Source organism: Phoenix dactylifera, chromosome 11 (assembly GCF_051530095.1).
Source record: "Phoenix dactylifera cultivar Ajwa chromosome 11, Ajwa_hap1_PhDact_Kaust_v1.1, whole genome shotgun sequence".
NCBI lineage: Eukaryota > Viridiplantae > Streptophyta > Magnoliopsida > Arecales > Arecaceae > Phoenix > Phoenix dactylifera.
In genome coordinates this window covers 25,066,328-25,088,249 of record NC_143200.1, presented here as the reverse complement: position 1 = coordinate 25,088,249, position 21,922 = coordinate 25,066,328, and the positions used below count along the sequence as shown (strand labels likewise).

Genomic DNA, 21,922 nt, shown 5'->3' with positions numbered 1-21,922 from the left:
ATTATAATAGCCGTTACAATAACTGTTATTTGGATATTGCATAATTTGATATGATTTTTTTAAGCAAATAATAAAAATGATGCATGCATGATGCGTGGAGAGATAACAAAAATTGAATTATAATATGATGATAATAGAAGAATAATAAGAACCTAAAATAAGATGAGAAATATATTATAAGTAAAATATATTTAATAATTATTGATGATGTTGCTGTAACATCTCACTAACAAAAAGATTAATAATAATAGAAAAGAAAATTTGTTAAACATAACAATGAATACTTGTAATAGGATAGGAAAAATATGTGTTTATATTAAGATATCACATCTTGTTGATTTGATGTAGAAGATTTCCATTTATTCTCTTTTAAATTCTAGCAGATATTTTACTAAAATTTACCATAATAGAAATAATTGAAGAAGTAATCAAAATAATTAATATAAGTTAATATTTAATAAAAAGAATTGTATATAAAAATAATAAAAATAATCAAAGAAATAATATAAAAAACATAATACTAATCTACAGGCAAAGTTTTTTTTTTTGTCTCAATCTCCATGATAGTAAATATTCGTGTGTGAAGAAGAATAAATAAGATTTAGTGGCTGCCTTGAACGGGCTTGCCAGATTCATTTTCCCTTTTTGACATCAGAATGTGCTCTTGTTACTACATTAGTCTATTGTCATGTATGAAAAATATCAAATACATTTGAAGAATTTTGAAGAGCCATATTTAAAAAAAATATTAGAATTTGAAGGATCCTTATTGTCTATCCAAAAAGGAAAAAAAATTGATTTTTTCTGCTTTTTTTCGAATTTTGTGCACATATGAATTTGGAAGATTTCGAAGAGTTATATTTCTTAAAAAAATTGAGATTTGAGGGATGCTCTATTTCGTGCTCCGACCCACAATATAGTAGTCAAGGTCAGCCATCCTCATGTCAATCACTCTCCTTCCCCATCTTCTACCTCCCATTCTAGATCTTCTCCTCCTCCATCTTTGCTAATTTCATCCGCTCTCTCTCCCTCTGCTTCAGTGCCAACTAACAGTATTTTTTACATAGAATCTTTTTTAATTATTTATAAATATATATTTTTTTTTCTGAATTTTGGAGACGATTTTTTTCTCTCTCTCCTTCCTGTTTAGGCTGTTGTAAACTGTTATAACGATCACCAAGAATAGAACCATTCTCCGCTGCTGACGTAACACATGATGCCGCCCGGATTCTAGTAAAGACTGTTCCCTGTCGACGTGTTTTCTACCAATTGCTGACTGCCACACTGCCACACGACCAAGCGAGGAATTCAACGGTGTGGATAGGTTTCCTCGACCCGGGGCCAACGGCAGATATCAATACCGCATAGTAAGAATTTATGCGCGCTCCAGGCCACACCGTTTACCTATTAAAGGTCGCTGGCGGTGGGGAAGGGCCCGGAGACGATGACCAGAGGGCGTCTCCTCAAGCAACTTCAAAACGAAAATCGGGACAATCGGGGCCGATCCGTTGCCCTTTTTTCGGTTCTGCCGGAGGAGAAGAGTCCGCGAGGGAGAGGGGGGGGAAGGGTTTTTAGGGTTCCGGTTAGCGTTAGGGCTCCGGCGGGCGGGAGGCGATGGCCCGGGGTCGGTCCTCTTCTTCGAGCCGGTGGCGGTACGTCCACCCCTCGTACTACCTGAAGCGGCCGAAGCGGCTGGCCCTCGTCTTCATCTCCTTCGTTTTCATCACCTTCGCCGTCTGGGATCGGCAAAGCCTAATACGGGAGCATGAGGTAGGCCCCGATCGCGTCCTTCCCTTCTTGTATTTTTCTCTACGCTATTCATGTTTCTTCGAAATTTCGATTTGAAGTCGTTGACTTTTTCTTTGGAGTGTCCGAGTGGTAGATCTGTTCGCCTATCAGTCATCCAGTAGTAGATGCCTAAAAGATCGTCTCCTTATTGATTTTGATCGTCTTTTCTATAATTTTTAAGCAAGATGTCAGTGACAGAAGAGGCGGATTAGTTTAAAGCATGACGAAGGGATAATCCCTAAGCGTTGATTAAAAGACGTTTCTTTTTTGACCAATAAATTCGATCTGTTCAGAGATGGGATAATGATTCAAATAAAAGTTGGATCTTTAGCTAGTTGTTATGTGTATATGAATGTTGGGAATTATCTTTCAAGCGTACTACGTTCGTTTTCTTTAGTTTTGAAAAATACTAATTATCACTTCCACTGAAATAATTCAAGGAGATCATTGCAAGATTTATATATGATAGCATATTTCATGCTTCTCGTGAAAGGAAGTGATTGTGAAGTTCTTTAATGCGCAGGATGAGATTTCAAAACTGAAAGAAGTATTGAGCCGATTGCAAGACCAGGTATAAATATAACTTATCACACTGTAAGTTTGTTAGCAATTTGATTTATCTGTTTTTTTTCTTGGGCTATTTCACTTTGATTAACAATTGTAAATGAAGACTGTTTGAACAAATAATTGTTGTTGTTATTGTTTATACTGTTCTTTTGAGTATCAAGGCATTCCAGTTTCACTTGAGACTTTTTGATTTCCCTATAGTTGAGGGAAGTAGATGGGAGTGTGGGAAATTTTGGTGAACGCTTCATTAGTGCAAATGATAAAGAAATCAGCAAGGACTTTGTCGACATTGATCCTATCAACAAGGAACGTAGAGAAAAGGTGAAAGAGGCTATGCTTCATGCATGGAATTCTTATGAAAAGTATGCATGGGGCCAAGATGAACTCCAGGTTTGCTACATTATAATTTGCTTTTCGTAAATTTGATTAGTTGAATCCAAAGATGCTGTTGGCGTTATGCAATCTCTTTCTTTTTTGGGCAGCCACAATCAAAGAATGGCGTCAATAGTTTCGGTGGTCTTGGAGCAACTCTTGTTGACTCTCTTGATACATTGTACATAATGGGCCTAAAAGATGAATTCCAAAGAGCTAGAGAGTGAGTTATCACCTTGACATTTCAAAATAGTCTTTAACACATTACATGTGCCCAGACATTTCCTTTTGTATGGAATTTGTTCTTACATTCTTTCTGATTTACAACAGGCACATGCACAAAAAAGTTCTCATTGCAGTTCTGCTCCACAGCCTTTTCTTGAATTCATCTCAGTTTTGTGTGCATGATTTCTTGCTAACAATATCTGCAATTAATACTATAGTGTATGATTAACATATAAATTAAATCATTATTAGTAGGGGATCACCATATATTTTGGCAGCCTATGGCTTTTGTAGGCAATATGAAAACATGTCAGACGGGCTGATCTCCAATCTGGAATACATGGCCTGACTTGACTAAGGTCAAGTTTCAGAGAGTAGCTTTTGGACCGATAGCTTGGCCTAGTTTCGTTCCAATGAGGGAACATATTATATGTTTATATGAACTTTTGCATCTTATTGATTTGTTGCATGTGCTGAAAACAATCTTATGTTGTTTTCTGTTCTTGGTGGACTAGAGGAACTAAGACTTGGGCTAGACAAAACATTATGAATTCCTGCCAAAGTAATATGTGGCCTGTATATCTACCTTATAAATGCACTCATTTTGTGTCTCTATTTCTTTAATGCTTGTTGATCTCATTTTCTGTCTCTACTGTGTAGAGAGATCTATGAATCCTGAGGCTCCTATCTTCCAGTCAACTTTATGGATGTCCTGTCTATACTGTTTTGACATCCTTTTGCTCTGTCTCAGTAGTCAGTGCCACCTCGAATCACATCCCAAGCTCTGAAAATGTCAATTTTCTAGAGAATACAATTTTATTTAGAAAATGGAAATCGTACTGTGCATATAGAGATTTGCATGATCAACACTTCCAAATGAAACTGAATGTATCTAGAATATAACATGCTATGAAACATTAGCTGGCCTTCAAATGTGATGTAAAATGATGTATTCAACTGGTATTAATGTGAAATGGAGGTTAATGATATGACAAACTTCTAGAATTGAAATTTTGTTAGTTGTATCATCTTCTAGTTACTGACTTTGCTTTACAATTGACTCAGCTTGAGTAACAAATGGAGGCTGCAGTGAATTTATCTTGCTGTTCTTGGCAGAAATAGTTCTGTAGCAATCCCCAAGTTTGAACTTAATCACAGTAGAAATAGTTCAGATCTGTGTAGCTATGACACTTAGAACCAAGTAGAGGAGAAAAAAGAAAATAAAAGAGAGTGGAGAAAAGGTGGGAAATATGATGATTTAGAAGAGAAAAGGATGTAGATGAAAAAATAGGGCGGTAGAGAAATCTTGTTTCCCTCTCATAGCTGTCCTTTTACGCCTTATAATTGACTTAACCGGCAACTAATTATATCCCTAATAGGACTCTCAGAAAAGTAAATAAAGACAACCATAACTTCAGATCTCCAGAGAAAAGGAAAAAAGGAAATAAAGAGAAAGAAAAGCTAGCAATAACTTGCTGACAATAAATATAGTCATAGTCTCTCACTAAATTAATTCTAGACTGACTAGAAAAGAGGAACTTACTGGCTGATTGCTGAGAATTGCAAGCTGCAAGAGAGATTTCCATAAGATCCTGTTTGTTTTAGGCAAGATATGAAACAAGGCCATGCCAGTCGGCATGGGTTGGCATGTGGCATGGCTAAGTGCCAGCTTGTGCGAACCACTGGCACAACAATGGACATACCATGTAATTGCCAGGTTGGCAGGACAATGGCATGATGCTTTTTGAAAATTTGATTTTGGGCTTGAATTTGGCTGGCTTGTGGGGATTTAGTAGCCTATCTACTGTTGCATTAAGCAGACAACCTTCTGTTTTGGTCCATATACCTGCCACTTCTAAAAAATTTTAATCAACATGCGCATAATATTCATATACATTGCCGGAATATTTACATCCAGCAAGGGTGCCATTGAAAGAACTCATGCTATAGTAAGTAACAACTTTCTATTATATTAAAACTATATTTCCTTTGTTCATGCTGAAAAATACGATTCCAATACATTTTATCTGACAGTTTGTGATAATCAACTTAGACATTCTTTGTCTCCACAGTGAATAAATGGCGTTGCGAACCATTAACAAGAATTCCTTCCCCAAAAAAAGAAAAAAAATCGCAAGAACCATCCTTCTCACCCCTTACCTCTAAATTTAGAAAATTGTGATGTCTCAGTTCTTGGCCTTTCCCATCCTACAGGGAAGATTTGGTTGTTTACTAGCTCTATAGTAATGCCTGAAGTACAAAATTGCATGCATTGACCCTTCTATATTGGTTAAATATGTATTTATAAAGTACAAAAAAATAAGAATACAAGAATGTGCACACAAAGGGAAGAGTGTGTGTGTGTGTGAGAGAGAGAGAGTCTTGACATTTTTGTGCATAACAATTCTATTGTAGTCCAACTGGAGCTCATCCTGTAGATTTAGACTTTTCAACAAGTGCTGGCCTGAGCCGAGATTTGGGCTGTTTCTTTTCCACTCAGTTGTATCACAGGGTGTTAAAGCTTGGCTTGTCCTTGGGGGGTGCTTATGTGTAATGAGCCAAATCTTGAGCTGAGTCAGCCCAAGCTTATATATAATTATGTGAAATGACTGGTTTTCGAGCTTGGCTTATTTATGAGCAGGCCTTAGATGAGTGACTGAGTGCAGCTAGTGTTCCAAATGAAGGAGCCAGTTATCAAGCTGAACTGTAACTGTTCATGAATGACTAAGCTGATTTGCAGCCCTACAAATTGTTAACCCTTTTGGCAGTAATTCATAGAAATTTTTGAGGACTGCGAAGTTTTACCACTCTGTTTCTGCTAGACTTGCTGTATAGCCCTTAAGTCACTTTACTTCTTTTACTACATGCAATTTCTACCACCATTTCAACTTTTTCCTTAAATTTTTTCCCCAACATTTTGGGTTCGTAAGTTGTATAAGAATGGTTTGTTGTATATGAAAAGTGCAACTTTGTTTTGTTGAAACTGCTCCAGAAAGCTTCATGTCTATTTGTGTGCATGAGCTTGTAAGGTGCAGTCAGATTGGCTCTCTTAATGAGGAATAAAACCTGTGGAGCTGTTAAAGAAACATCCTCTTAGATGTTTGGATGCCTGTATGATTTGCACTACCATGCAGCTCATTATAACATGAAAATATGAAAAAATTAAACATGTCTGTCCTGTCTATTTGCCCCATAACATAATCATAATACATTTGCTGATATTTTATCACTTTTTCGGAATTTTTTAACAATATGCATTCTAAGTGTCCATTGACTTTATATCAAGTATACCATACTTCAAACCAGAGATTGTGCATCTTGCTTTATAATCATCTTTGCAGTTTATGGTGCTTATCTAAGTTCTCATTGCTTCTTGATGGCAGATGGGTTGCAAACTCTTTGGATTTCAACAAGGACTACGTAGCAAGTGTCTTTGAGACAACCATAAGGTGGCGTAATAAGGTTTAATTTAATGATTCTTCATCTTCATTTCATAAATATCTTAGATATTAAGTTATGCTAAAAACTTCTGACAGTTTTCGGTGTTGGGGCTGTCTGTTTCTTATTTATGTATATTATATCATCATATGGTTAGAGAGAGCTTAGCCTACTCAGGTAGTTTTCCTAAATATTTTTGTCTGTTTTTGTTAAATTTCAGAGTTGTTGGTGGACTACTCAGTGCATATGATCTCTCTGGGGATGAAATATTTCTTGAGAAGGCCAAAGACATTGCTGATAGGTTGTTACCTGCGTGGAATACACCCTCAGGGATCCCTTATAATAGAATCAACTTAGCTCATGGCAACCCACATAATCCTGGATGGACTGGGGTAATCTATGAACATCCTTGCTTTTTCTTTCTATTTATTGTTTCTACTTGCTATTTACAAGCTCTCTGTTGGGGTAATTTTACCTTCAGTCCCATATACTTTGGTCTAATTTGAATAAGTGGTCATGCGGGTCATAGGATTGGTCTGACATGGGAATATTGCTTAAGCTTTGGGCCTAGCTGAGCTAGTTTTTTCTGTTTTTATTTTCTAAATACTTTGAGAATAAAATCTTCTAGTGTTATATAACAATGTACATCTGATAATGCATGCTGCTTTTTAGTTACTGAGCTTTTTGATTTTGTAGCTTTTAGGGTTGAGTACAAATTTTCATCCTTAGATTTTGTTCTATAATCTTGAATCAAATGGCTGCTTCTAATATTAAAGACATACATTTTCCTGCAAGACAGCTTCCCTTATCGACGGCCAATTTGAAGTGGATACTACACGGCTTTGATAAAACATCTATAATTACCATTAGCAAATAACATTGTCTGCTGCAAATTTCTGACTACACATGTGAACCTTGTTTTGTAGCATGCTTAGCAAATGATAGGAGCCCAAAGATTATTTCTTGGTTGAATGTTCGAAATGAAACTCTTTGTTGTTATATTCTAGGTCATGTCTATCAACTGTTAAGACAAAACTTCTTCGGTTCTTCCATTTGTTTTCTTTTTTCCTAGTCATAATTGCATATTATAGCCTTCTCTTATTCAGATTTGTGACTTTACTAGCTATTTCCTACTTGATAAAACTTTGAATCATGGTTGTTCAAATCATGGCTATTTCTAATATTAAGGGACATACAGTTTCCTGCAAGATAGCTTCCCTTGTTGATGGCCATTTGAAGTGGATACTCGAGGGATTTGATAAAACATCCATGATTACCATTAGCAAAGAGCATCATCCACTTCAAATTTCTGAATACACATGTGAACCTTGTTTTGGTAGCATGATTAGCATATGGTAGGCGCCCAGAGATTATTTCTTGGTTGAATGTTCGAAATGAAACTTTTTTTTGTTATATTCTAGGCCATGTCTATTGACTGTTAAGACAAACTTCTTCCATTTGTGTTCTCTTTTTCCTGGTTATGATTGCATATTATATCTTTTTTCTTATTCAGATTTGTGACTGTACTAGCTATTTCCTACTTGATAAAACTTTAAATCATGGTTGTTCAATTGTTCAAATCATTCTTTAAGTTTTTATTGTGCTAGTTCTGTGAATCAAATTTTATTTAATGTGCCCCCATCCCTGCAGGGAGACAGTGTCTTGGCAGATTCTGGCACTGAGCAGCTTGAATTTATAGCTCTATCCCAGAGGACGGGAGACCCTAAATACCAGCAGAAGGTATTTTTTTATGCTCTAGCTGGTTCCAGTAAGTTATTATTGCTACTAGATTTGGAGGCAGACATGTATAGCGATCAAGTCATATATGTGCTGGGTTGCTATTATGGCCGCTAGTATATTTGACAATACTTTTCTTGACATTCCATTGATTTGCTGTAGTAGTGCCTCTTCATGTCCATAAGTCTGTGACTGCTAGTAATACTTGTTCTTAACCACATTAGTGGAGATCTATCTTTGTCACCCTGTCCTCACCCTTTTAAAGCAAGATCTTAAGATAACTGATCCAGTGATATGGGCTTTCGAATCGGGGGACCTTAGGAAAAGATTTGAAATTTTGAATACACATCTAAATTGTTTCATCTGACTAGAGATTTGCTTCCTTGTGGAAATTGTCAAAGCAACACTACCTGGATTAAAAAGATGCGGCTTCTGATGATCTTGATCATCTGGGGTGAAGGTTCGAGGTTGATTTTGCTAAGAGCAAAAAATATGTTGTATAGCCATATTTTGGGAAAATGTCGGGGACTAAAAGAGTATTAGAAGGGGGTAGGTACTAACATACTAATAAAGGTCGGATTTCAGCTTAAAGAAGATAGCGCCCGGCTATGATTGCTTTGATGATAGATAAATTTTATGAATGCCCGTATGCTAGATGCGTAAGCCCGTGTTGGTGTATCTGGATTTTTGGGAATCTGACATGCCAAATGCCTGTATCTGTCATTACTTGATGCCTGCGTCCATGTTGACCCTGTCACAGGTATCTATAATAATATCATGGATTATTTTGTTTTAGTTTATAAACAGGAAAGGCAATTTTGTAAGATCTTTGATGATCTTAGGAATCAAATTGCATGTTCAGTGTAAGATGCTTAGAGTTTTCAAAAAGTCTTATTGACTGTTGGAATGAGGAGGTATGGCCCAAAAGTTTCTGTATTGTGGAACTATTTTTCTGATTATAGGAAAACTATACCCCCCATTGACTTTTAGGGGTCTGTAGTGGAGGCACATCATGATAGGGGAAACGGTGCCCTGGATTCCTGGGTGAATGTTTAAACTTGCATTAACCTTATGCATGCTAGCTGCTTAAGCCAATTGCATTATGGTTCTTGATTTGCATTGGATCCTCTCTATGTGAAGTATAAAAATTATTTATACATAATTATGTTTTAGAATGCTTTGCTATCAGGGCTCTGCAGAGCCTTGTTTCTAATAAATCTGTATAGTTCTGCGAAGCCATCTATCCAACACATGCTCTTCTATGATAATTTGTGTTGTCTTTTAATTTAAAGACATTCAACAAGATCTCAACATGTTTTTTGATCTCTTTATGAATATCATTGTCATTTCAGGTGGAGAATGTAATCACACAACTTCAGAAGACATTTCCTGGTGATGGTTTGCTTCCAATCTTCATAAATCCTCATTCAGGCGCCGCATCACACTCAACGATTACATTTGGTGCTATGGGTGATAGGTAGTCCCAATTTTTTAACTATGATGTGGCCATGCTTTTCTATTGATTTTGTTTCCGGGGGATGATTGTGTTTATATTTCTGTTAGGTTTCAGATGATCTATCTTCTTTTTTTGTCAAGGTTATAGTTGGATGCCTTGTTTTAATTGTAACTTATTGTATAAGCTGTCTGTCAGTGTTGATCGTTGTAAGATTGTTATTGATTTGAATATTTTAACAAATTGCAGCTTCTATGAGTATTTACTTAAAGCCTGGATACAAAGAAACAAAACTGAAGCTGTGAAGCATTACAGGTTAGAGCATATCATTATTTTTCATCATCAATTCTCATAATCCCTGTGGTTAGGAAAATGCATCGAAATATCTGCCTCATTTTAATTTTTAAGCCTTGCACGTGATCCTTGACTGACATATAATGTTATCCTGCACATGATATTTCTATTTCTTACATGACATTCCTGGAATTGTAATGCCTAATTAACCAAAATACCATGTTTTTTTTTTAAATGTTAAAACAGACAAATGTGGGAAACATCCATGGAAGGCTTGTTAAGCTTGATCCGGAAGACTACTCCATCTTCTTTCACGTATATTTGTGAAAAAAATGGTGGTTCTCTGTCTGACAAGGTAGCTTTATTTTGGCCAAACATAAGCTTTTCCTTCTGACGCAATTTCAGTATTTGTATTTTAAAGTGCTTGAGTTTTCAATATTTGCAGATGGATGAACTAGCATGTTTTGCTCCAGGCATGTTAGCCTTAGGATCTTCTGGTTATGGCCCAGAAAAAGCCGAGAAAATTTTATCACTCGCCGAAGAGGTATACTTTTGATCATCTTGGTAGCACAAACATGGACTTTGTTTGATTACTAACTGTTTTTTACCACCATATGGTGTGCATTTAGTAACTATACACAAAGGTTCACTTAAAACAACTTCGACGTGTAGGAATTTATTTATTCTACTGAGTTTTTTTTTAAGATACAAAAGCTCACAGCTTATCACGTTTAGTGTACAATCCTTGGGATATGTCCTTATAGATCAGACCCTTTAAATCAATGGCGAGGAAGTCCTCCTATCATTGTTCCTACTTGTACCTCTGACTCCACCTTGCCAACCAGTTTGGCACTGTGTTCGCTGTATTTACTTGGTCTTAACAATTGTAAATTGGTTATGTAGCCAAAATCTCCTTGAAAACAAAAAGGAACTCCATTCTGCTGGTTTCACAATGTTGCCCACAGTATAATTAACATTACAAAGTGAATCTGACTCATCGCATACCTGTTTCATGTCTTGTTGAAGAGTCATAAACTGATCTTTGTGGCTTTATTTATAATCTAAAACTCCATTTTGTGTACGTCTTGTATCTGATTGATTAGATTAGGTCTAAATCAGCCTTTCCAGTTTCCACATCACCTCCCAATGAAACTCCCAACCTAGCTTCTCCTTTTAGTGCAGTTTTAGCTGTGTCAATGTTCATTTTGGACCACCCTTATCAGGTCAAATTCAATTTTGAATTTATATGTTCTCTTATTGTGCACATTGCTTTTCATAACACTTTTTAGAGAAGATAAATACTCCTTTGTGATAAAACAATTGAAAGATGCCAATCCTTCTCTATATTTGTTATTTGCCTTGAAAATCTACTGATTTATATACCAACTCATCCATACCTTATAACAAGGTTAGCCAAACCGGTATTGGATGGTGTACTGGCAAGCAACTAGTTTGGCATGGTACAGATTCGTACGGTGTTGTTCTAGGAGAGTTGGACAGGGAGTGTTGTTCTAGGAGAGTTGGACAGGGAGGGGGAGAGGGAGGAAGAGAGAGAGAGGAATAGAAAAAAAGGGTGAGGGAGGAAGAGAGGGAGAGAGAGAAAGGCCAAGAGATAGGGAGAGAGATGGAGGGCCGTTGTTCATCGCGCGGGTGGGGGGGGGGGGGGGGGGGGGGGTTGGGGGGAAGGGAGAGGGAGAGAGAGGACTTTCCTAGGGGACCTTGTCATCGGTATCATCGAGCCAGCCGGGGTTGGAGATCCAGGATTTCCAAACATGGAGAGTCAAAGGAAGAACGTGGGGTGAGGGCACTTTATATTGAACCGATATGTTGAACCATGTTGGTAGCCAACCAGTCCGGTTTGGTACGTCTTGAATCGGCCTATTCAGCATGGTTCAGCTAACTCTGCCTTATAATAACCTTTTTTCTTGAGATTTCCACTCTATTTTCGCCATTTATCAGCATTTTGAGAAATTCTTGTATGTAGCTTTTTATTGTTTCTAGAATATATGTACCTATCTCCCCCTATACTTTCTAAGGATTAGGTAGGTTTTCACAATCTTCATCCTCTAAATTAGTGTACCAAGTGAACAGCAAGCAGATATAACTAGAAATGTTAGAAGTGATTGTATTGAAACTAAGTAACCAAAATCTTCTCCTTAGGTGCTTTGCCTTGTTTGGAATCTGCTTCTGACACACACTCTCTCTCTAACAATCTTATCCTACTCTCACCCTTGCTTCAGATGCCTCCATTCTTCTTGTTCATAAAGAATCATTGACTCTTGTTATATATTTCTATAATGAACCCTAATTCTCTACTAGCATTATCTTGAATCTGCATATTATGAACTTATTTAAGTTGCGACATGAAATGGCTCAAGATTGAAAATCTTAGAAGTTGACTTTCATTTTAGATAGATGCTTGCTAGTCGATTTCTCTTAATTTATTTTGATCCTATACTTTTGCACCCCTTCACTGGTATCTACCTTAATTCTAACTCTTGATTCAAGCAATGAAGGATTTAGTACTCGATTTACATGGTCTTATAAACATTATCTGCAGAGTCTTGAATGCCTTTTGACAATTGCAGAAGTCCATATATGCAGCTGTCTCATCCACACTGCTTTACTCCTTTTGTGATGTCCGCATGTCTCTGCATCTTGTTATGCTGTTACTGCAGTTTCAATCTAGTTTATTGGCTTGACTATTTCGTTAATTAGAGGGTTGCTCATGCAGCTTGCTTGGACTTGTTATAATTTCTACCAATCAACTCCAACAAAGTTAGCAGGAGAAAACTATTATTTTCGTAATGGAGCGGTCAGACAATTTTATGCCCTTAAATATTTTCTTTTATATAGTAGAATCATGATAGGATGCTTTTTTTATTAATAATATTGGTACATCGTTACAGGACATGAGTGTTGGCACATCATGGAACATACTGAGACCAGAGACTGTTGAGTCACTTGTGTACCTCTGGCGTTTCACTGGGAACAAAACATACCAAGATTGGGGCTGGAACATATTCCAGGCATTTGAAAAGAACTCTCGCACAGATTCTGGTTATGTCGGACTGAGGGACGTAAGTAATCATCCTATCATTGGCCATAAATTCTACCTGCTTTCATATTGGATGTGGCATGGTTTATCATAAAGAAATGTGCTCTTTTTGGATGGTACTCACCCATACTGAGTGGCCGCTCAACATGAATTTTGACCTAGTGAATTACTTGTCTATTTTTATTAGGCTATATGTCCAGCAGCTGAGTTTTATCTATATGCCTGACACTTGCTATGCTTCCTTATAACTTCATAAATGTGGACACTATTTTTTAAAACTTTAAAATGATTTCAGTGGTTTATACTCATCCCATGAAATGATTGGTTTGCACCTTGGAGGAACTTAATCCAATTGAGTTGATGGCCAGAAATTAGTCCGGACGCACATCCAGCTTCCTGTATAAATCAAGCACCACTAAGTGCATTCCAGACCTGTAACTGTGTTGCAGAGTTTGCCTATTTCAAACCGTCAGGATGAATCTGATGGACTTTATGAGCTGTGTGCTTGCATATAGTTACCCAGCCTGATTACTTAAATGTATGGATCAGCCGAGCTTACTTATAAGCAATCACGATGGGTACTTATCCGGTTATCTAACTTAGGGTTTTATCTAGTTACCTAGCTAAGTCTGCTACTATATCAACCCAGAACATCCCCGGAGAGGGTGAATCTCTTTTTTGTTGAGATTTGTGGAGCTAGGGTCTGCGTGTTAATTGGGGCCAAAAAAAAAAATTTAATTTTGCCCTTTGTGATTCCTACAAAAAGGGATAACAGCCTTTTCAAGGACCTTTTGGGGACACAACATTTTCTTCTAATTACATCTGGATGGATGGCAGATTTTATGGTGTATCGGATGTGTAGACCTTGTACTTAGCTTGATTGCTTCATGCGATCTGGAGACCAGGCCATCATCATGTGGACTCGTCTCTCATTCAACCTACTTGGCATCCCCTGGCTTATGAGACCTGTATTTTCCAGTTTAATGCTGGCGATCATATGACTGTCACCTGTATCCAATCAGCTAGCATGGACATAGTGTTATCTAAATAAACCTGTACCCTCTGAAACTACATAGCATATGCTCCAGACATGATGTTGACTTGTTTGTTCTACATAATTCCTATTACTGGGACCACTGGATGCTGTGTAATCTTTTGCTTTTGGCTGTGCGCTTTTCAGTTTGATTTCATTGTATATTTTTTAAGTTTAGATATGTTGATACCTCACTATATAAGCCCCCTTCTGTGAAAATATAAGTTTTTTTTTTCTTTTTTGATGAAGTATATCCGGTTTGTTTATTAGTAAGTATTAGTAAGCGGGCCCACACCCGGACTCTGACTTCAATGGCTCACTCCCATAATAGTTACTTCTATCAGATGATTCTTCTTCCTCAGTGAAATGAGCAGTTAAAAAGCATTAAGCAGAGATGGAAGGTATCCAGCCTAGTTTTATTCTATTTATTTTAGTTTGGTATATTGAGGAAATATCTACTGGTTTTTTCTCATGATCATGATTTACCAAGGTGTGACCTTGACCATTTCAATTGACTGGCTGGATCTGATTTTCTAAGGTGAATTATAATTTTCCGGTATTATATTGCATTATTTTCTGTTATGTTCCTGGAGCGATAATGCTGAAAAGGAAAGCGACCTTGGAGTGAGCAAAACCTAGGAAAGTGGATATTCCTTTTCTTGGCACATCACTGTGGATGTTGGTGAATCCAAGTGGGGCTCCTTTTTTTTTGAGGTAAGTGTTTGATGGCTAGGTTTTTCGAGTCAGGTCTGGAGCAAATTACTTAGATTGTCCCCATTGTAGAAGACGAGATCAAAGGTTGGATAATTTCAATGTGTATTCCAGGGTTTAAGGTTGCTAGGTGATATTAAATATTGGAGGTTTCAGGTTTGTGTGGATGTCCTGGAAACTGCTTGTCAAGATGTATTCTTCCTGCTAATGAGGGGTTCCATGGTTGCTGTGGGCTGAAAAGTAATGGTGCTTTTCTTTTAGAATTAATGTGATGAATTGGAGATTGAGGAGCATTGTTGCTGTTTGTGCTCTTACAAGCCTACCGCATGTTTACTTACGAGAATGAGTAAAAATTGCGGAGGTGTGAAGCTAAAGGATGATCTCCTAAAGTAACCTCGAGGATGAGGTTTAAATTGTGATATTTAGATGCTGGCTTAATATCCACTGGTTTTTCTTGATGAAATCCTGGTGTTTGTCTCACTTCTCATACATAGGAAGGTCCTCACTTGTGACAATCTGATTAAAAGAGGGAAGGAGGTTGATAGCACTTGCAGATTATTTTAGGATTAAGCAGCATTTCACTGATCCCTGTACTTTCAATTGAAACATGGAAGAGAATTGGACCTACTCTGGCACTCCTTGATCTTGTCATGACTCCCTTGAAAGCTGCTGAAGGTGTGAGACCAAATAAGATGCCTGATCCCTGTCACTATTTGATGGTTGATTTGTCAAAAGCGCAGACTTAAGTCTCTCAGGGAAAGTCAGAATGGGGTGGAGCTAGTGGCTTATTATATTTTATTTTATTTTTGTCTCATCGCTTGCATTTGGTAGAGAGTGACTGGTGCATCATAAGCATATTTTTTTTTTCATGCTTCATTTTTATAAGTTCTTGCTTTAAGAGCACCCTTGTATCATATTGTCGTCCTCATTCATCTTATTAATCTAATTTTGCTGCTGCTTAAGAAAAACTTTAACACCAAAAAAAAAAAAATTCATGACCAAAATTTACTGAGATTACTACTCAATTTTCCTAACTGCAACAAGTACTGAAAGAGATAAGTTCAAGTTTTTGCATCGAATTAGATAGTTTCTGATATTGGTGTCTTTCAGGTTAATACAGGTGCAAAGGACAACATGATGCAGAGCTTCTTCCTTGCAGAGACACTCAAGTATCTCTATCTCCTGTTCTCTCCTCCATCATTAATCTCCTTTGATGAATGGGTTTTCAACACAGAAGCCCATCCTCTGAGGATCATCCCGCGAAATGATAAAGAAGAGAGCCTCAGAGCAGATGGAAAAGCAAATTCAAGACCCAATCCATTTGGCCGAAAGCACGGAAGAACTGGATATAATTGAGCATTTTCATCTAGAATTTTGAGGGGCACCCTTCATTTTAGCTTGTTTTTGTCCCCTTGATGGGTGGTTTTCGAGCTGACAAAGACCATAACCTCGGGAAGACAAACTAGCTGGTGAATGAGGGGCTACGGGACATGGTAACTATATAGTTATATTTACTGTAAGAGGATGGCATCATGCTCGATGACTAGATATCAAGCTTATAGTCCAACTTCATTTGAAGGAGATAAGTGAATCTTCTGATGCAAGGTTTAGGTCAAGCATTAGATTCTTCTATGCTTATCGTTTATATATTCCATGTTGTCATTCAGAGACATAAAAATCAAACAAAATACGAGAATAATTAAGCTCGAAATTTACATTTGAATGCATTTCGTTTCAGGTTATTAGCTGACTTGGGAAAATGCTTTTCGGTTGCTTGGTTCCTATTGGTTCTATCTTGATCTGTATAATATTTTGCCAGGTGCTTCCTATTTCATTTGATAAGAGAGAAGACCTACAATTCAATCGAAAGGGAGTCGGTAGTTTCCCTAGAGAAAAGCAAGAAATTGTGAGCTTATGTTTCAGCGTAGAGCCTTGTAAATCTCAATTAAGGGAAGCCTCATTTGGAGTAATCCAAGTTCTAGTGATGGTTTAATTTATAGTTGGGCAAAGGAAGGTTTAATGTAAAGTGCCATCCAGTACTTTCAAATAAATGGGTATGTTACTATAAAGTGGTAGAGGCTGGTGGGGTTAATAAAGAAGATTCTTATACCCCGTGATGAAGAATCCTTCTAAAATGTGAATCTTTAAAAGAAAAAAGAAAAGTAAGAACGAAAAAAGGACAACCTCCTATCAGATGGCCTTGTGACTCTTATCAACGAATACAGTCCGTGCGCATTCGTTGCTACTTGCTTATAGTCTATTCTATTTGTGACTCCATTTTCTGTAAAGGCAAGGCATGCTCATGCTCATCTGCACACCTTGTCTTGAACCGAAGCGCAGAGTTCATGTCTTTGATGGAAGATTTTTTTTTTCCAATTTTTTTTCCAACAGAGAATCCATGTAGAGAGGGGGAGCTTGACAAGGCGAGCTCAGAGATTCTAGGGGTCTGGATTTCATCTTCTTGGCATTTTGCTCCATCCTTGGTGAGCTGATGTTCCCATGCTGTTATACATACACTGGTTGCAGTGTCTTCTTCCGCACATGCTTCCCATGACAATCTCCATATTATTTAAAAAATGATTCTTGAATATATTCTCATTGCTTTTAACCTGGTAATTGATTTTATTAGTCATTCTTGGGTAATTTAGAATTATTCAATTATTTGTGATTTCTGTGGTTCGGTGAGGGCACTAAAATAAGCACCGTCTTTCTCATACTGATTACTGCTCCCTCCACCGGATATTTGCCGTCCGATGAGCTCCGTCACCACGAGGCTTATCTCTTAAAAGAATGCAAGATAGTTTCGCCTAATCTTTTGCAAACCTTGCTGGATTGATGCACCGGTGGCATATCTCTTAAAAGAATGCAAGCCAACTAACTCTAAATGATCGACTGATCGTATCTTGAGCGATATATCCTTGGAAACTCGGCAGAGATAATTTTATATAAATGAGATTTTTGTCCTGAGCGAATAAAACAAGAGATTTTAAGTGGACGTGCATGTTACTCTATTTTAAAGTTATCTTTTAGACTAAATTATGAAACAAAAATGCGCTATTGTGAGCAATTTTAGGTAATCTTATAGAAATTAAATTGTGAACTCAAAAAGATAGGCTATTAGAGAGCTTGCACAAGAGTGGTAGTGATACCCAAGCATTCCTTGACAACAGTTCTGCCAAGAGTTCAATATGGCTTCCCAATCTTCTGCTCCCAAAGTCCCAACAGGCGCAAGGATAAGTTCATGAATAAAGTCGCTTTCAGAGTTTCAGTTTGACCCATTCTGAATTGAAAAATCGAAGCCAAACGTATTTTTTACCAACGAAGATGGATGGACGCCATGTATCTAGCTAGAAAATCACGTTTTACCTTAAAAACTCCTTTCCTTACAGCATTGGTGTCATAGTTTTTAGAAGCAGCTCAAAGTGTATTCACCAATATGCTTCCCAGTTCTCAGTACTACTCTTAGAGCCAATATGCCGATTCTCACTGTTATTCATGATTTCAATCACAAAGCAATACACTAGCAGGACATAAGGTGTTGAAAAACTATATCAACTGCCGTAAACATGACCATCCAATTTTGCAGCCAACTAAATTCATAATAAGCATAACTTCGGATGCAACAGAAAATATCCCATGAATAACAAAAATACGGAAAGCATCAGTAATTAAAGCATGTCCAACGCTAGATTCAAAACACCAAAATTGCAGAGCTTTCATGTTTGTCCAGTTCCCAGTTGTCCAATTCCTACTAAAAGCTGGATCTAAGGATCCAGTGATTTCGACATTCAGATATCTAGTTCATCCTTCTGATGAGCTCATTGATGTAATCCTCGCGGTTTCCAGCATCCCCTCCTTCAACATAGTGCTTCCTCTTCTTCTTCAGGCCACCCAAGGGTGCCTTAAGCTTGAATGGCCACAGGAAGTTGTTTGCTTCCTTGAAGTGTGGCCCAACAGTCATGATCTCATGAACAAGGTCTTCGATGCAAATAATGCCGTACTTCCCCAAGGCCTGACAATTAAACAATAACATCACATAAATAAAACCACTAATAGCACATAAAAATAAACACCACAAGTATCCTAACAAACCTGTTCAATGATTGAATTGTCGGAGAGGGGAATCCTTTGCTTGTTCAACTTCCCATATCCTCTCTTGTAGATTAACTCCCTGACACTCTTCAAGTTAGGGTACCTAAAAGATTAATTCCCACTAAGTGAAAACAATCTCCACAAGATTAACAACAATAATTAAAGTTAGACCAAGAAAAGAAGAAGAAAGGATTCGATACCCATATGTGACATAAGGCTCGACCCTGCGCAGCATGTTGATGGTGGCCTTGTTAACTTTAAGGAACACTCCATTAAATATCTGCAGCAAAATTAGCATCACTGAGGTCAAAGGAATATTTAAAACATAACATACATTTAATGATCATCTTCCATGAAACAGTGATGCCATTACCTGTCTGAGACGAAGGAGCTGCAAAATCTTTCGGGTTTTCGGGTCAATGGCGTTGATACTGTATGAATGAGATTAAGAACGGAAAAAAGAAACACCAAACCATGATCGGTTACTGCTAAGCATAGCTAAAAAATCTGGTGCACAACAAATAACAATTCAATGATGGAAAATGGAATGCATACACCAAGGGAAAACAGAAAAAAAATCCCTTGAATGGTTCCTAAGAAACAAAGCTAATGTATCTCTAGTCCAAGACCGGCAATAACTTATAAAAAAGTCGAATATATTGATGGATGATTAAATGAGAAGAAAATAGCTTACCCTCGGATTCGTATGATAAAGAGCAGCTTGGATTCGGGGCTAACATAAAATCCTCCCTTCATCCTCGCCTCTCTCTTCAAACGGATCAGCTCCTTCTCCTGCCAAACCAGAACCAGTTCCCATGTTATATACAAATCAAATTATTTTAAGGATCTCTAAAAGTATGGCTTGAGGTACTGATTCCAAAGAATACCTGGGTCTCGTACTCCTTGGCATATTGCTGGGCTCTGTTAAAGATGAGCTTCCGGTTCTCACGGTCCTTCTTCTTCTGGGCCTCGAGCGCCTTCTTCTTCGCTAGCGCCCATTCCTCCTCCCTCTTCCTCTTCTTCAGCACCGATTCGGGGATCACCGCCTTCGCTTCCTCCGTCGCCATCTCTCTCTCTCCCTCTCTCTACAAAGCCCGATCACAAGAACCCAAATCAGCGAATCTCTAGACTGCAATCAAAACCCTAGATACGAAAAGAACGAAGAAATCGCTGCTCCCCGTGGCTCCCAAAACCCTAGATTCGGATATATTGAAACGATCGCCGCTGTAGGGGGAGATCGGAAAGCGAACCCGGATGGAAACCCTAGAATGGAAGAGGGGTTTGTTCTCCTCTGGGCGCTTACCTTTGGAGCTCTTGGATCTACGAATGGTTGTAGCGCGAGGAGGCGGGGGGGCACGCGGCTCGGCTCTTGGTTTTCAAGGGTTTTGTTCTCGAAGTTTGGGTATGGATGAGCGAAAGGGGTCGAGCATCCAACGGTTGGTGCTTGGAGAAAGCTCCCAGAAGAATCTGGTCCGTCCATTAAGGCGCTGATATAATGTTCTGTCGAGCCAGCGTAAGAAAGTGTATTCCGCGGCACGGTTACGAGCTCTAGCCGTGGCAACCTGATCCAAGATTCCAAGGGTTCGGTTATCCGGGTGCCGGTTTTTTTTTTTTTGTTTTGTCGTGGCCATCTTCTTCTTCCTTTTTTTAGTTGGTGGGCTGTTTAAACGGCTCTCATGTAAGTACGACCAGCTACATTACTATCAAGAATGCATGCCAAATATTATCTTATGAGATTTTTGCTTTGTCCGTTCAGCATTTTTTTTATTATTGTTGAAAATTTTATATATTGTCTCTTATGGCTATATTTATATGTGATATGTATAGTATATTTATACTAATATATATATATATATATATAATTATCATTTTATATCTATTTTTTATTAGTATTTAATTTTTTAGTCCTGCATATATTTATATAAAACTTGTACGTACACTTGTATTGGTTCTTGCTCATTCTTAGATTATCCCTGTACACGGTTATATATATTGTCCTCACACGAACTTCTAGCTGAGTACACACATTAATTTGATGTTTTCTCACAACCTATGTTAAATGCATGCGGGTCATGTTGAAATAAGGATTTGATATCCATCATGTATTCTGATTTTCATGATGCATCCAAATGTATTTAGTGCCGGACATACTTGTTGAGCATATAGTACAATTTATGAACCAGATCATGTTTGTTCACAAATCAAGAGTTCTTAAAATTTCACAATATATTCTTTTTTAAAATATATATTTTAAAAAAGAATAACTTTAAGCCCGATCCACTTAAGATCTTTTATGTCTCCTCTTGGTATCTCCATCTCTCCGTCTTCAACTCATACTTGATATGAAAAAAGAGGGAGAGATGGGGGGCATCAAACTAAAGACAAGCGAGGGATTAGAATTGGGCTTTTTATTGTTTTAATGATTAAAATTATATTTATATATTTTCAACTTTTTATCAATAGTGTGCAAATGCTATATATCATTGTTGCTGCATGTTTTTTTTTTTTTCTTGGTTGTGCATGAACAGAGTTCAGAGTCAAACAAACGCTACGATAGAAGCATCGGCCATCACCAATCGATCAATAGCTGAAGGACACTCATTCGTTTTAGTTGTCCACCTCTAAGTTGTAGTAGCCTCTTTCGTGATTAGCCTTCCTAAAAATGTGGTGTCAAGAGAAGCTCTGGAGTCTGAAGATGTTCTATTCCTGCCTTCAATCTGAGCAGGAATTGAACTAGCTAGCTTGAAGTGGACAAGAACCAGCTAGAAGAATCCTTCCCAAACTGTTGCGAATAACAAATCCTCTGCACGGCTCTGATTGAAAGAGCCATCAAAGCTAATTTTAATGAAAGCCGGTCATGGAAGTTGGCGATGAACAAGAATTTGTTGACAAGATTCCACAAAGTCCTGCAGTATAAGACAACCATTCATAGAGCTTTTCTATCATTCATAAAGCTGAACCGTTCACTAACCATTCAGTATGTAGTAATAAGAAACTCCACAGGCCCTCTATCTTGGTCTTGAAACAAGAACTCATTCCTGCGCCTCCACACAATCCATAAAAGATGGGCTAAATAAGACTGTCACCACTGATTCTCTTCAGAATCTGCTTTGGATAGAATGAAGTGAAGAACTTGGTTGGTAGAGAAAAACAG

General features: G+C 37.7%; 2 protein-coding genes across 2 annotated transcripts; one reads left to right on the top strand and one right to left on the bottom strand.

Annotated features, from left to right (window-relative positions):
* The first annotated feature begins 1,381 nt into the window (after positions 1-1,381).
* LOC103707043 (mannosyl-oligosaccharide 1,2-alpha-mannosidase MNS1-like) lies at positions 1,382-16,418 on the top strand. Its single transcript, XM_008791382.5, has 14 exons — positions 1,382-1,770; positions 2,312-2,359; positions 2,557-2,745; positions 2,838-2,950; positions 6,336-6,401; positions 6,611-6,782; positions 8,041-8,130; positions 9,480-9,604; positions 9,830-9,895; positions 10,121-10,229; positions 10,320-10,418; positions 12,609-12,689; positions 12,784-12,954; positions 15,787-16,418. The coding sequence occupies exons 1-14, from the start codon at positions 1,615-1,617 to the stop codon at positions 16,030-16,032; spliced, it is 1,731 nt and encodes a 576-aa protein (XP_008789604.1). The 5' UTR covers positions 1,382-1,614; the 3' UTR covers positions 16,033-16,418.
* Positions 16,419-18,254: 1,836 nt separating this feature from the next.
* LOC103707044 (large ribosomal subunit protein uL30y) lies at positions 18,255-20,224 on the bottom strand. The gene is made up of 7 exons (XM_008791383.4): positions 20,072-20,224; positions 19,656-19,853; positions 19,463-19,560; positions 19,142-19,199; positions 18,969-19,048; positions 18,769-18,871; positions 18,255-18,688 (listed from the first exon to the last, which is right to left on the bottom strand). Exons 2-7 carry the CDS (start codon positions 19,833-19,835, stop codon positions 18,473-18,475), a joined length of 735 nt encoding a protein of 244 aa, XP_008789605.3. The 5' UTR covers positions 19,836-19,853; positions 20,072-20,224; the 3' UTR covers positions 18,255-18,472.
* Between the last annotated feature and the right edge of the window lie 1,698 nt (positions 20,225-21,922).